Source organism: Bison bison, unplaced genomic scaffold (genome assembly GCF_000754665.1).
Source record: "Bison bison bison isolate TAMUID 2011002044 unplaced genomic scaffold, Bison_UMD1.0 scf7180017864481, whole genome shotgun sequence".
In the NCBI taxonomy this organism is placed as follows: Eukaryota; Metazoa; Chordata; class Mammalia; order Artiodactyla; family Bovidae; genus Bison; species Bison bison.
This window is the reverse complement of record NW_011495041.1, coordinates 1,400,369-1,414,057: the sequence shown is the minus strand read 5'-3', so window position 1 is coordinate 1,414,057 and position 13,689 is coordinate 1,400,369. Positions and strand designations below refer to the sequence as shown.

The window sequence follows — 13,689 nt, the reverse complement described above, 5'->3', positions numbered from 1 at the left end:
CAGTCCAACTCTCACACCCATACATGACTACTGGAAAAACCATAGCTTTGACTAGACGGACCTTTGTGAGCAAAGTAGTCTCTGCTTTTTAATATGCTGTCTAGCTTGGTCATAGCTTTTCTTCCAAGGAGCAAATGTCTTTTAATTTCATGGCTGCAGTCATCATCTGCAGTGATTTTGGAGCCCCCCAAAATACAGTATCTCACTGTTCCCATTGTTTCCCCATCTATTTGCCATGAAGTGATGGGACTGGATGCTATGATCTTAGTTTTCTGAATGTTGAGTTTTAAGCCAACTTTTTCACTCTCCTCTTTCATTTTCATCAAGAGGCTCTTTAGTTCTCCGCTTTCTGCCATAAGGGTGGTGTCATCTGCATATCTTGATATTTTTCTTGGCAATCTTGATTCCAGCTTTTGCTTCATCCAGCTGGCATTTCATGTGATGTACTCTGAATATAAGTTAAATAATCATTGTTTAATAAGCAGTTAAGCAATATGCAGCTTTGACATACTCCTTTCTGTTTGGAACCAGTCTGTTTTTCCATGTCCAGTTCTAAGTGTTGCTTCTTGACCTGCATACAGATTTCTCAGGAGGCAGGTCAGGTGGTCTGGTATTCCTATCTCTTTCAGAATTTTCCACAGTTTGTTGTGATCCACACAGTCAAACGCTTTTGGCGTAGTCAATAAAGCAGAAACAGATGTTTTTCGGGAACTCTCTTACTTTTTCGATGATCCAGCGGATGTTGGCAATTTGATCTCTGGTTCCTCTGCCTTTTCTAAAGCCAGCTTGAACATCTGGAAGTTCATGGTTCATGTACTGTTGAAGCCTGGCTTCGAGAATTTTGAGCATTAGTTTGCTAGTGTGTGAGATGAGTGCAATTGTGCAGTAGTTTGGATTTTTTTTTTGGCATTGCCTTTCTTTGGGATTGGAATGAAAACTGACCTTTTCCAGTCCTGTGGCCACTGCGGCGTTTTCCAACTTTGCTGGCATATTGAGTGCAGCACTTTCACAGCACCATCCTTTAGGATTTGAAATAGCTCAATTGGAAATCCATCACCTCCACTAACTTTGTAGTGATGCTTCTGAAGGCCCATTTGACTTCATATTCCAGGATGTCTGGCTGTATGTGAATGACCATACCATCATTAAGACCTTTTTTGTATAGTTCTTCTGTGTATTCTTGCCACCTCTTCTTATTATCTTCTGCCTCTGTTAGGTCCATACCATTTCTATTCTTTATCAAGCCCATCTTTGCATGAAATGTTCCCTTGGTATCTCTAATTTTCTTGAAGTGATCTCTAGTCTTTCCCATTCTGTTGTTTTCCTCTATTTCTTTGCACTGTTCACTTAAGACTTTCTTATGTCTCCTTGCATTCCTATGGATAGATCTTTCCTTTTCCTCTTTGCCTTTCACTTCTCTTCTCAGCTATTTGTAAGGCCTCTTCAGAGAACCATTTTGCCTTTTTGCATTTCTTTTTCTTGGGGATGATTTTGATCACTGCCTCCTGTACAGTGTTATGAACCTCCACCCATAGTTCTTCAGGCAGTCTATCAGATCTAATCCCTGAATCTATTTGTCACTTCTACTGTGTAAATCATAAGGGATTTGATTTAGGTCATACCTGAACAGTCTAGTGGTTTTCCCTACTTACTTCAATTTAAATCTGAATTTGGCAATAAGGAGTTCATGATCTGAGCCACAGTTAGCTTCTGGTCTTGTTTTTGCTGACTGTATAGAGCTTCTCCTTCTTTGGTTGCAAAGAATATGATCAATCTGATTTTGGTATTGACCATCTGGTGATGACAATGTGTGGAGTCTTTTCTTGTGTTGTTGGAAGAGGGTGTTTGCCATGACCAGTGTGTTCTCCTGGAAAAACTGTTAGCCTTTGCCCTGCTTCGTTTTGTACTCCAAGGCCAAATTTGCCTGTTACTCCAGGTATCTCTTGACTTCCTACTTTTGCATTCCAGTCCCCTGTGATGAAAAGGACATTTTTTGGGGGTGTTAGTTCTAGAAGGTCTTGTAGGTCTTCATAGAACTGTTCAATTTCAGCTTCTTCAGCTTTACTGGTTGGGGCATAGACTTGGATTACTGTGATATTGAATGGTTTGCCTTGGAAACGAACAGAGATTATTCTGTCGATTTTGAGATTGCATCCAAGTACTGCATTTCTGACTCTTTTGTTGACTATGAGGGCTACTCCATTTCTTCTAAGGGATTCTTGCCCAGTGGAATATTACTCAGCTGTTAAAAAGAATGAAATAAGGCCATTTGCAGCAACATAGATTGATCTAGAGAGTTTCATATTGAGTGAAGTTAAGTCAGGGAGAGAGAAATGTAATATGACATCCTTTATATGTGGAATCTACAAAGAAATGATACAAATGAATTTACTTAAGAAACAGAAAGAGACTCACGGAAAACAAACTCATGGTTACCAGGGGGATAAGGGATAGTTAAAGACTTTGGGAAGGTTATGTACACACTGCTATATTTAAAATGGACAACCAACAAGGATCTATTATATAGCACATGGAACTCTGCTCAATCTTATGTGCCAGCCTGGATGGGAGGGTGGTTTGGGGGAGAATGGATACATGCATATGTATGATGCAATCCCTTCACTGTTCACAACATTGTCAATCAGCTACACCCCAGAACAAAATGTTTTTGGTGTTTAAAAAAATAGAAAACATAATCACTTGCAAAATATATTAACTAGTGAAATTAATATAATCAATTAAAGTAATTATATTACACTTTAATTAATTAGTGATGTGAATTAATAATTTATAATGAACATGAATTAGACTGCTTCCCTGGTGGCTCAGATGGTAAAGAATCTGCCTGCAATGCTGGAGATCTGAGTTCAATCCCTGGGTTGGGAAGATCCCCTGGAGGAGGGCATGGCAACCCACTCCAGGATTCTTGCCTGGAGAATCCCCATGTACAGAAGAGCCTGGTGGGCTACAGCCCATGGGGTTGCAAAGAGTTGGACACAACTGAGCAACTAAGCACACACACACACATAAATTAGGCTTACTTCATTTTTGCATTCAGGTGAATAGAACTATTTGATTTCATATCCCTGAGGATAAGTGTCCTGTTTGTAGTTGAGAGCAAGAGCGAAAACCTAGGACCTCCAAGAGCTGATGAGCCCAGATAGGACTCTGAGTCCTTGCCAACAGGCAAGTAAAGGGCCCAGCATAAAATTTAATTCATCAATTAAATTGACGTGCTTCTTGACTAACTCCTTTCTGAAGTGTTGCTGTGAACCTCAGTATGACTGTGTGTAACTCTGGGTACCCAAACCCTTCTCAAGTGGCTAGCCCCACGCTACAAGTGAAAGATGAACACAGCACCAACAGTCTTAGCCGTGTGTACATCTGCACAGACTGTGCACTGCACGACCCCAGTGGTGCCCTGTATATACACAGAATACAAAGTATTTGGTTCCTTTGAGACTTAGAACTTCTTCTTGAAAAACTGTCAAAATTAATAGTGAGTTTCCATGCGAACATGCAAAATCAGATTTAAAACATATTACACACCCAAAAGCCATTAGTAGACTTTATTTATTTTTTTCATTAGTAGACTTTAGACAGTAATGTGAATTTCTTCTTTTTACTCTTATGTTTTCCAGCCATTTTCTGGAGAATATTCCTTTTTATAATGAAATAATATCAGGAATTTTTTATAAAATGAAAGCTCAGTGCTCTGGCGCAAGAGACACCAGGATGGTAGAGACTGAAAACAGGCAGATTTCAGGGTGAGGTTAAATCCTCTCTCCCTGCTGCACCTGGGTTTTTCTTCAACCAGACAAGAACCACTTATAAAGATTGTAACTTGTTAGACACAAATTATTTATCTCCTCCACATATCACAGGGTCACTTTAGTTCAAGTCTACACAATGCTGTTAGTAAAAAGTACACTGAATTTGTTCTATTTGACTTAATCAGTCTCCCCTCCCACAAAGTACTTTTAAAATTATAAAGGAGAAAAATAGCTTCTTTACGGTAGAGATACCTGGTAGACCCCACCTTGAGCAGGCAAGCAAAGTTAAAAACACCAGGACGGGGACAGATGTATGCTTGCTTTGATGTCATGAAAATGTAACATCTATGTTATTCCTGCCAAAACTGCATAACCTGAATTTAATCACAACGGAACATCAGACAAACCAAAATTGAGGGGCATTCTACACAACAGTTGGTCTGCATTCTTCAAAAATACCTCGTCATGGACTTCCCTGGTGGTCCAGTGGTTAAGAATGCTGCAGGGAACACAGGTTCAGTCCCTTGTCTGGGAAGATCCCACATGCCTGGGGGCAACTCAGCTGATGCACTCAACTACTGAAGCCCGCACGTCGTTGCTTCACAACAGGAGAACCCACAGCAATAAGAAGTCCGGGCACTGCAAATAGAGAGGAGTCCCTGCTTGCAGCAACTAGAGAAAGACCTAGCACAGCCAAAAACAGTGAATAAATAATTTTACAAAATAATAGCCATTATAGTCTTTCAGTGATATGAGCGGTTATACACATGGGATAAAATAATACTGGGCCATTGTAAATGGAGGTGAAGTCACCATTTCATCTCCATGGTCTAGACACTGCAAAAAACAAAAACCAAAAACCTAGTCATGAATGACAAAGGCTGAAGTTGTCCCAAGTTAATAGCCACTAAGGGGGCTTCCCTGTGGCTCAGCTGGTAAAGAATCTGACCTGATTCTTTATCAATGAAGGAGACCTGATCCCTGGGTTGGGAAGATCCCCTGGAAAAGGAAATGGTGACCCACTCCAGTATTCTTGCCTGGAGAGTCCCCATGGACAGAGGAGCCTGGCAGGCTATGGGGTCGCCATGGGGACCCGCCCACGGGGTCGCAAAGAATTGGACATGACTGAGCAACTAAGCACAGCACAGCAAAAGGGGGCTTCCCTGGTGGCTCATGGTAACGAATCCGCCTACATATGCGGTAGACACGGATTCAATCCCTGATCTGGGATCCTACATGCCGTGGAACAACTAAGCCCAAGCGCCACAGCTACTGAGCCGGTACTCTAGACGCCGTGCTCCACGATGAGAAGCCACCGAAATGAGAAGCCGGTGCGCCGCAACTAGAGAGCAGCCCTTGCTCTCGGCAACTAGAGAAAACCCGCGCAGCAACGAAGACCTAGTACGGCCAAAAGTAAATAAATAAAATTATTTTTTAAAAAAGAGCCACTAAAGGGCCATGGCAACTAAATGCAATGCGTGATCACAGACTGGATTCTGGACCGGAAAAAAACCTTATTTTTCTTTACTATAAAGCATACGAGTGGGGCACTTGACAAAATTCAAATGAAGTGCTTAGTGCTCTATCAATGGTAACTTCCTGATTTTGGTATTGTAGAACAGTTGTGATTTGCAGAAATACACCGAAGTATTCACGAGTAAAGAGGCATCTTGTCTGCAGCATACTGTCAAATGTCTCAGAAAAAAAAAGACTAAAGCGATTGTGGTAAAATGTTACCATCTGGGGAAGCTAGAATTCTGAGTTATTTTTGCAACTTTCCTGTAAGTCTGAAGCTATTTCAAAATAAGTCAATCTCTACACTCCTAACTTTCGTTAACAGAAGTAAATACACTTTGCCTCATACTGAATCCCTCTTGTCACCTGGATAAGGTGCTCCCATGTCAAAGATTTGCTGATCTCTGCACTGGCATAATCCACAGGGTTCCAGAAGGCTTGCCTTGCTACTCTTGTAGAAATTTAAAATATCCTATTTTCTGCAGCTTAAACAATTGAAGAGGGGGCTTCCATGGTTGGACAGTGGTTAAGGATCTGCCTGGCAATGCAGGAGACACAGCTTCGATCCCTGGACCAGGGATCCCACATGCCACAGGGCAACTAACTACTGATCCCGCACTCTAGAGCCCAGGAACCGCAACTACAGAACCCACATGCAGCAACGACGGAAGGCCTCGCGCCCTAGAGCCTGTGCTCGTCAACCAGCAAAGCCACCATAAAAACCCCATTCACGGCAATTAGACGGTAGCGCCTGCTCCCTGCAGGCAGCAACCAAGACCCAGTGCAGCCTATATATATATATATATATATAAGAATTGGAGAGGCATATACTATCATCTAAAACCCTATATAAAATGACTAAACCTGTGTTAAATCTACTACAAGAGAAAGAAAAAAAACCACTGGCAGGCTCAAAAAAACAAACGTCTCCAGATTCTTTTTTTTTCTGACTTTAAATTATATATCTTTATAAATTTTTTATTTATTTTTAAATTTTAATTGGAGGCTAATTACAATATTGTAGTGGTTTTTGCCATACATTAACATGAATCAGCCACGGGTATACATGTGTCCTCCATCCTGAACCCTCCTCCCACCTCCCTCCCCATCCCATCTCTCAGGGTCATCCCAGTTTACCAGCCCTGAGCACCCTGTCTCATGCATCAAACCTGGACTGGTGATCTATTTCACATATGGTAATGTACATGTTTCAGTGCTATTCTCTCAAATCATCCCACCCTCGCCTTCTCCCACAGAGTCCAACAGTCTGTTCTTTACATCTGTGTCTCGTTTGCTGTCTTAAGATGGCACGCCACCTTGTGACCAAAGGCTAAAAACCCATCAAATGACAAAGGAAAAACGCCTTCAGGCAGAGCCACCAGGGAAAGAAGGACCCAGCTTTATTTATCATTTACTGTTTGCAGGCACCACGAGGCATTTCCTTCTGTCAATTCTCAAACAGCGTGGGGCTCACACAGCTAGTAAGTGGCAGTGGCAGAATTAGGGAAAAGTAAAGCAATCTAAACCCCGTCCATTGATCACGGCCTTGTGGTGAAGGGGCTTGCGTAACTCAGTGAAGCTAAGAGCCACGCCGTGCAGGGCCACCCAAGACATGGGATACATGTGTATGTACATCTGAGTCCCTTCATTGTTCACCTAAAACTATAACAACATTGTTAATCAGCTATACCCCAATGCAAAATGTTTTTGGTGTTAATAAACATTAAAAAAAAAAAAAAAAGGTGGGTCATAGTGGAGAGTAATGACAAAACACGGTCCACTGGAGGATGGAATGCCAAACCACTCCAGTATTCTTATCCAGAGAACCCCATGGGCAGTGTGAAAAGGCAAAAAGATATGACACTGGAAGATGAGCCGCTCAGGTCAGGTGTCCAATATGCTACTGGGGAAGTGCGTACTCAGTCACTCAGTCGTGTCCAACTCTTTGGGACCCCACAGACTGATGCTTATGCTGAAACTCCAATACTGTGGCCACTTGATGCAAAGAACTGACTCATTTGAAAAGACCCTGATGCTGGGAAAGATTGAAGGCGGGAGGAGAAGGGGACGACAGAGGATGAGATGGTTGGATGGCATCACTGACTCAACAGACATGAGTCTGAGTAAACTCTGGGAGTTGGTGATGGACAGGGAGGCCTGGCATGCTGCAGTCCATGGAGTTGCAAAGAGCTGGACGCCACTGAGCAACTGAACTGAACTGAGACTGTGGCCTGCCAGGCTACCCTGTCCATGTGACTATCCAGTAAGAATACAGAGTGGGTTGCTATTTGCTTCTCCAGGGATCTTCCAGACCCAGGGATTGAACCTGAGTCTCCTGCATTGGCAGGCAGATTCTTTACCACTAAGCTACCAGGGCAGCCCATAGAATTGATAGTTCATTCCTAAAAAATACAGGACACATTTTATAAAAAGCTCTAAGAAAGGAACTTTACAGGAAAAAAAAAAATTTTAACCTAGTTCAACCAAAGGTCCTCCAAGCTTCTTTGACCACTGTACATCTTTTCCTAAAGAAATGCCAAGGTTCTAGGGCAGTTCAGAAATGCTGGCTGAGGAGAGGACTTCGCACTCAGGAACAAAGGGCCTGAGCCATGACTCCGATCCGTGGGCAAGTCCCTTCACCTCTCCAATAAAAGTTCCTACCTCCAATTGTGAGGGTGAAATGAGACCATACACAGGGCATAGAAGGTTCTTCACAAATGCTAGCAGGGAAAAAAATGCGTGAGTTAGAAGCTTCCTTCAGGCGTAAGGTATAGTGTTGCTTTGCGCTCAAGGCTGTGAATCAACTACATTTAAACAAGGTGTTTTTAAGTAGAAACACACATGAAGCAAGGTTATGTATTGATGGCTGAGGAAAATGTTGTGGCCAAAAGCTCACCTAACCCAGCATTTCCATCAGGAGCAAAGATTCAGAACTCACTAATTTGGTCTTGGGGAGGCTCTACAGATTCTACAGCAAAGGAGAACTGACTGGGGCTTTCCTGGTGGCTCAGTGGTAAAGAATCTGCCTGCCAATGCAGGAGACACGGCTTTGATCCTTGACCGGGGAAGATGCCACATGCCACAGGGCAACAAAGCTCCAGTGCCACAACCACTGAGCCTGTGCTCTAGAGCCTGGGAGCCGCAGCTACTGAGTCCACGTGCCTCGAGCCCCTGCTCTGCAATGAGCAGCCCATACACTGCAACCAGAGAGGGGCCCTCGCTGGCTGCAACTAGAAAAAGCCCGCACAGCAGCCAAGACCCAGCACAGCCCAAAGTAAGTAAATAAAAATTATTTTTAAAGCAAGACAATTGACTGGACTTGGAAAGCTTGAAAGCTTAAAGCATGGGGGAAGGAAAAAGAAGAGGTGGAGAAATATTTTGGGTTTGGTCCAAATGAAATTGAGAGCAGGGGAAGAACAGAAAAGTTCACTGTCTTTAGGTATGAAAGAACCAGGATGGATATATAGTTCATTTTAAATAAAATGCAACCATAATAAAGGCTATTTACAGGAAAATGGGGGTGGACTGTGAAAACAAAGATGGCATCATAATTTCCTTAAAAAAGAACTGTTCTGGGATTAAATGAGCATGTTCTGATTTTCCTCAGTAATTTTTCAGAAAAGCATTCAACCTATCCATCATGTTAGGCTACTCCTTTGTTTTCAAAGAAATAAGAAAAACAATCAACAAAGGGACTAAAATAATAATTTCTACTTCAATCCTCCCAGTTTGAATAGATGATACAGTGAAGAGAGTGCTCTGAAATAAGAGCACAGGCTGTTAAAATCAAATGTGACTGTTAGAGAGGGATAAAATTAGCATCAGATGTTTATCCCTCAGGATTTATTAGGGTGTTATTTGAGATGAAACTGTCTAACAGTAGCCCGTCATTTTTATAAACTTTAAACAAAATCAAAATGAGTGTGTGGTGATAGAGTACAGGAAAAAAAAAAGGGATAAATCAATAAGGTTGGCAGAGATTTGATGTTTGATATGAGCCAATTAAATACAAAACAGAGCAATGAAATTGCTTAAAAAAAAAGCAATAGAAAAAAAAAAAAAACGGGGCGGGGCGGTCAGAGTTAACATTATGTTTGAAAACCCTCCCATCATGGAAAACTACAGCGAACCTGAGTTCAATGCATCTATGTCAAACACTAAAAAAAAAAAAAAAAAGGACTTCCCTGTAGCTCAAATGGTAAAGAATCTGCCTGCAATGCAAGAGACCAAGGTTCGATCCCTGGGTCGGGAAGATCTTCTGAAGGGAATGGCTACCCACGATAGTACTCTTGCCTGGAGAACCCTATAGATAGAGAAGTCTGGCGGGCTATAGCCCATAGGGTCGCAAAGAGTCAGACACGACTGAGTGACTAACACACATGTCAAACACCCTGGGGTTTCTTGCACAAGCAGCAAATGCTATAAGGCACTGATCTTCCAGTCTGCAATCTCTGCTACCTCATTACATTGATACACGTCAAAAATTTATATAATGGAAAGATGCAGCATCTACAGCAACAACCCAAAGTATACAACGAGGACTCAGAAACAGTGTAATTAATAACATATAATGCTCTGGTGATGTTGGTCCTACACAAAACACCAAAAGACACTTGGATTCAATAGCCACTGAACCTGTGTTAGCAGGGAGATTTTAAGGGAATCACATGTACCTTTAAAGGTTTACAAAGGAGTCTATTCTGACAGTGTCTGATAGGAGTGGATACTAACATTATCTTTTTTTTTTAATGAGGAAACAAACAGGGAAATCAAGTGATTTGCTCCCAATTAAAAAACAAATTCATGACAGAGTCAAAAATAGAAAAAGCAGCCACTATTTCAGTCAGCCTTCCCTTCATTAGCCTTCACACTGCTGCTGCTACTGCTGCTAAGTCGCTTCAGTCGTGTCTGACCCCACGAGGCTCCCCCGTCCCTGGGATTCTCCAGGCAAGAACACTGGAGTGGGTTGCCATTTCCTTTTCCAATGCATGAAAGTGAAAAGGGAAAGTGAAATCACTCAGTCATGTCTGACCCTCCTCGACCCCATGGACTGCAACCCACCAGGCTCCTCCATCCATGGGATTTTCCAGGCAAGAGCACTAGAGTGGGGTGCCATCGCCTTGTCTGAGCCTTCACACTAGCACCTCATAAATCTGAGAAGAATATATTTCTCCTGGGAGCTCACTGCTGGTCCAGTGGTCAGGACTCCCCATTTTCACTGCTGAGGGCCCAGGTTTGAGCCCTGGCCAGGGAGCTAGAATCTCACAAGCTGAGCGGTTGTGTCCCCTGAGCCCAACAGGCAATCTATATATATATATAGATTTTGTAAAGGGAAGTCACTTCTTTGACCAGGTCCACTGGGAATGACTGAAACCTGAGCAGCAAGCCAAATTGTAGAGTTTGTTTTCTCCAACAGATTTAACAATATTACAATGTGTGAGAAGTAATATTTATTGCAACAAGTTACAAGGGAGTGGAAACATGTAATTAGTCTTACAGTTTATTGGAAGCCAGACGGTATTTTTGAAGGAAAAAACAACAAAGAGAAAGTGATTAAACAAGATGATATCAGACAAAGGCACAGCATTCCACAACTGCTTCATACTCTGTGCGCGGTAAAACCTCAGAGAGGAGAGACGTTAACAAAAGCAAAACACGGCTTTTGTTAGAAGCTGCATATAATATCACTAATACTATTCTGTCTTACAACAAAAGGCTCTAGAAAAGTCCCTCTGGAGGAAAAAAGTGCAACAACAACAAAAAACCTGTTGAAAAGTGCAACAAAAAAAACAAAGGAAAGCCAAAGTAGAAATAAAGACCCAGCTCTCCCTTTGAAATCTCTCAAGGGAATACACATAGTGCAAATACAGTATTTCATACTCAGCAAAAGAAGCTTTCAACTGGAGTAAGAACTTTCAGGTTAAAGATGTATTTGGCAGGGAGAGTTCACCTCATGTTTTGAGAGCTCAAGCAAAGACAGACCTGCAGTCAAGTCACTGAGTGGACGAAACGCCTAATTTTTCACTAGGTCATGAGGATCCCCTTTGGGAAGAGTGCTTTTATCCTGAATCTAATTATTCCACTTTTTGTTATATGGTTCATGCTTTTAAACTGCAGTTGTCTTCAAACTTGCTTGATACAGAATTCGGTAACATCAGATAATAGTAGGTTGTCAAACGACAACGGTTTAAGCTGCTTTTGTTAAGAAGCATGTTGCTGAGCTGCCTACCAATCTTTTTACATCAGCCGTGTAAAACTGAGCTTATGCGACCATGTATTACCCTTTCTCAAATAAAGTCTTAGTAGAGGAATTGTTTTTTAGAACAGATTTTCAAACTAGTCCTTCGGGCATTTTTAAAAATCTTCATATAAAAGTCCACTTTTTTTATACATAAGAACAAACATTTTTCCTTTAAAAAAAATCTAATTTTTAAGCCAAAATAAATTACAACTTGCTAAAATACCCCTTTTAATGGCTCAGTGCTTATTTCAGATATGTGGAACTGTATTTTTTGCACATCTTTGAAAATCAGGCAAAGTAGTTAATGCTACAATGACCATGATGATACAACCCTGGCTCAGGGAACAGATTAAGCTTTAAGTCTTCAAGAATAAAAAAACTGACACTCCTCATCTCATCTATATAGTCTTACACTATGTACATATTAACAATCTAATTCAATGAAAAAAAAAAAGGACAGAAATTTCATAAAACCATTTAAAAACTCAGGGCTTTACATAAAAGTGTAAAGAGACAAAACATTTAATGTACAATCTATTCCATTTGGCAATATGTAAACTATACTGAAATAAAAAATTATCTACAGATAGAATATAACAAAAGGAAAACGTGATTTGAGAAGTGATCTCAGGTCCACAGCTCTTCAGTTCTTCCAAATTTGTAGATCAGAGTGCTGGAAAGATATTAAAATAAATCGTGAGGTAAAATCACATAGAAACACAATAGAGAATTCATTTTCTAAATATGCTTTGATGGGTACCTCACTGATCCTTTCTATCAGCTTCTAAAATTAAAGACTGTGGTGCTGTTGGTCTGAATTTGCTTGTTTTATAAAGCAGTCTGTGGACCTCATGGCTGAGTTTAATATCTTCTTAAAGCCTGAAGTTACTGGATAGGACACCAGTAAAGGAAAGAGCACATTTCTCATCGTGGCCAGCAATAAGGTCATTCACATCTCTAGGGTTCTACAATATCTGAGCTACAAAAACTGAAGCATCCTAAAACAGACCATGACGCAATTCTTCATTCATTTACAGAAAGTTACTGTACAGAGTGCTGGCTGGGCATGAGGCACCTGGCTAAGCACTGGGAATGGGACTGTGAGCCAAAACTAGACAAATGTGCTCACCAGTGGGAGAAAACCAAATCCCAACTCAGTGATACCCATGGGACCAAGAGAGAGAAATACAAGGATCAGACCTAGTTAGAGGTCAAGGTTTTCCTAAGGAAGTGATGACTGAACTGAGATCTAAAAGAAAGGGAGTGTGGGACTTCCGGGGTGGTCCAGTGGTTAAGAATCCACCTGGTAATGCAGCAACATGGGTTCGATCCCCAGTTTGGGAAGATCCCATATGCCACGGGGCATCTAAGCGTATGCGCCACAACTACTGAGCCCACGCACCTAGAGCTCACACCCTGCAACAGAAGCGGCCACCGCAGTGAGAAGCCCACACACCACCAGCAAGAGCAGCCCCCACTCTCCACAACTAGAGAAAAGCTGCCACAGCCCTGAAGACCTGGGGGGAGGCAGGGAGGAGAGGAGGAAGGAAGGGAGGAGGAGAGAGAGGAAAGGAAGAAATAATTACCTCAGCAAGGCATGAGGGGAAGAAGGAAAGGCCAGAAAGATAACACACTCTGGGACCAGGAGTTTGAGCTCTGGGTACACTGGCTGTGTTAGATTTGAAACATCAGCCACTCAGGAAGGGATAAGTAAGAATCCAATACATGGTTTAGACACAGAGACAGACATCTGTGGCTCCCTGGCACACAGGTACTAACTGAAGTCCCCAGCAAAAAGGACCTCATCGAGAGAGGGAAGGAGTCGAGAAGAGGCCTAGAGCAGAACCTTAAGAAACTTCAACGGTGAGTGGCCAGGGCGTGGCGGACCAGCAGGCACAGCAAACAGAGGAGGAGGAGGAGCTGCCCTCTGCACTCAGAAAAGGCCTGGCACACGGGAAGCGTGGCTGGCTGCGTAACTTGCTGGCCTCTGGGCGGAGCACACAGCTGGTGCAGCAGCCACTGCCCACGTTGAGCACAGGCCTTTACACACACAAGGTTTCTGTTCAACCAACTGTCATTTACACAGGCTCATCTGCCCCTGCAAAGGGCTGAATCTGAATTTAAATTTGATCTCGAAACAGTGCCTAAGACATCTTTGTG

At 42.3% G+C, this 13,689-nt stretch overlaps 1 protein-coding gene across 6 annotated transcripts in view; it reads right to left on the bottom strand.

Annotated features, from left to right (window-relative positions):
• Window positions 1-10,716: 10,716 nt before the first annotated feature.
• TMEM50B (transmembrane protein 50B) overlaps window positions 10,717-13,689 on the bottom strand; it is a 36,855-nt gene continuing 33,882 nt past the window's right edge. For all 6 annotated transcript variants that reach the window (XM_010862286.1, XM_010862285.1, XM_010862283.1 and 3 more), the window contains one exon: window positions 10,717-12,202. In XM_010862286.1, coding sequence (XP_010860588.1) covers window positions 12,157-12,202 — 46 coding nt within the window. In that variant the 3' untranslated portion in view covers window positions 10,717-12,156. The remainder of the gene's footprint in view (window positions 12,203-13,689) is intronic.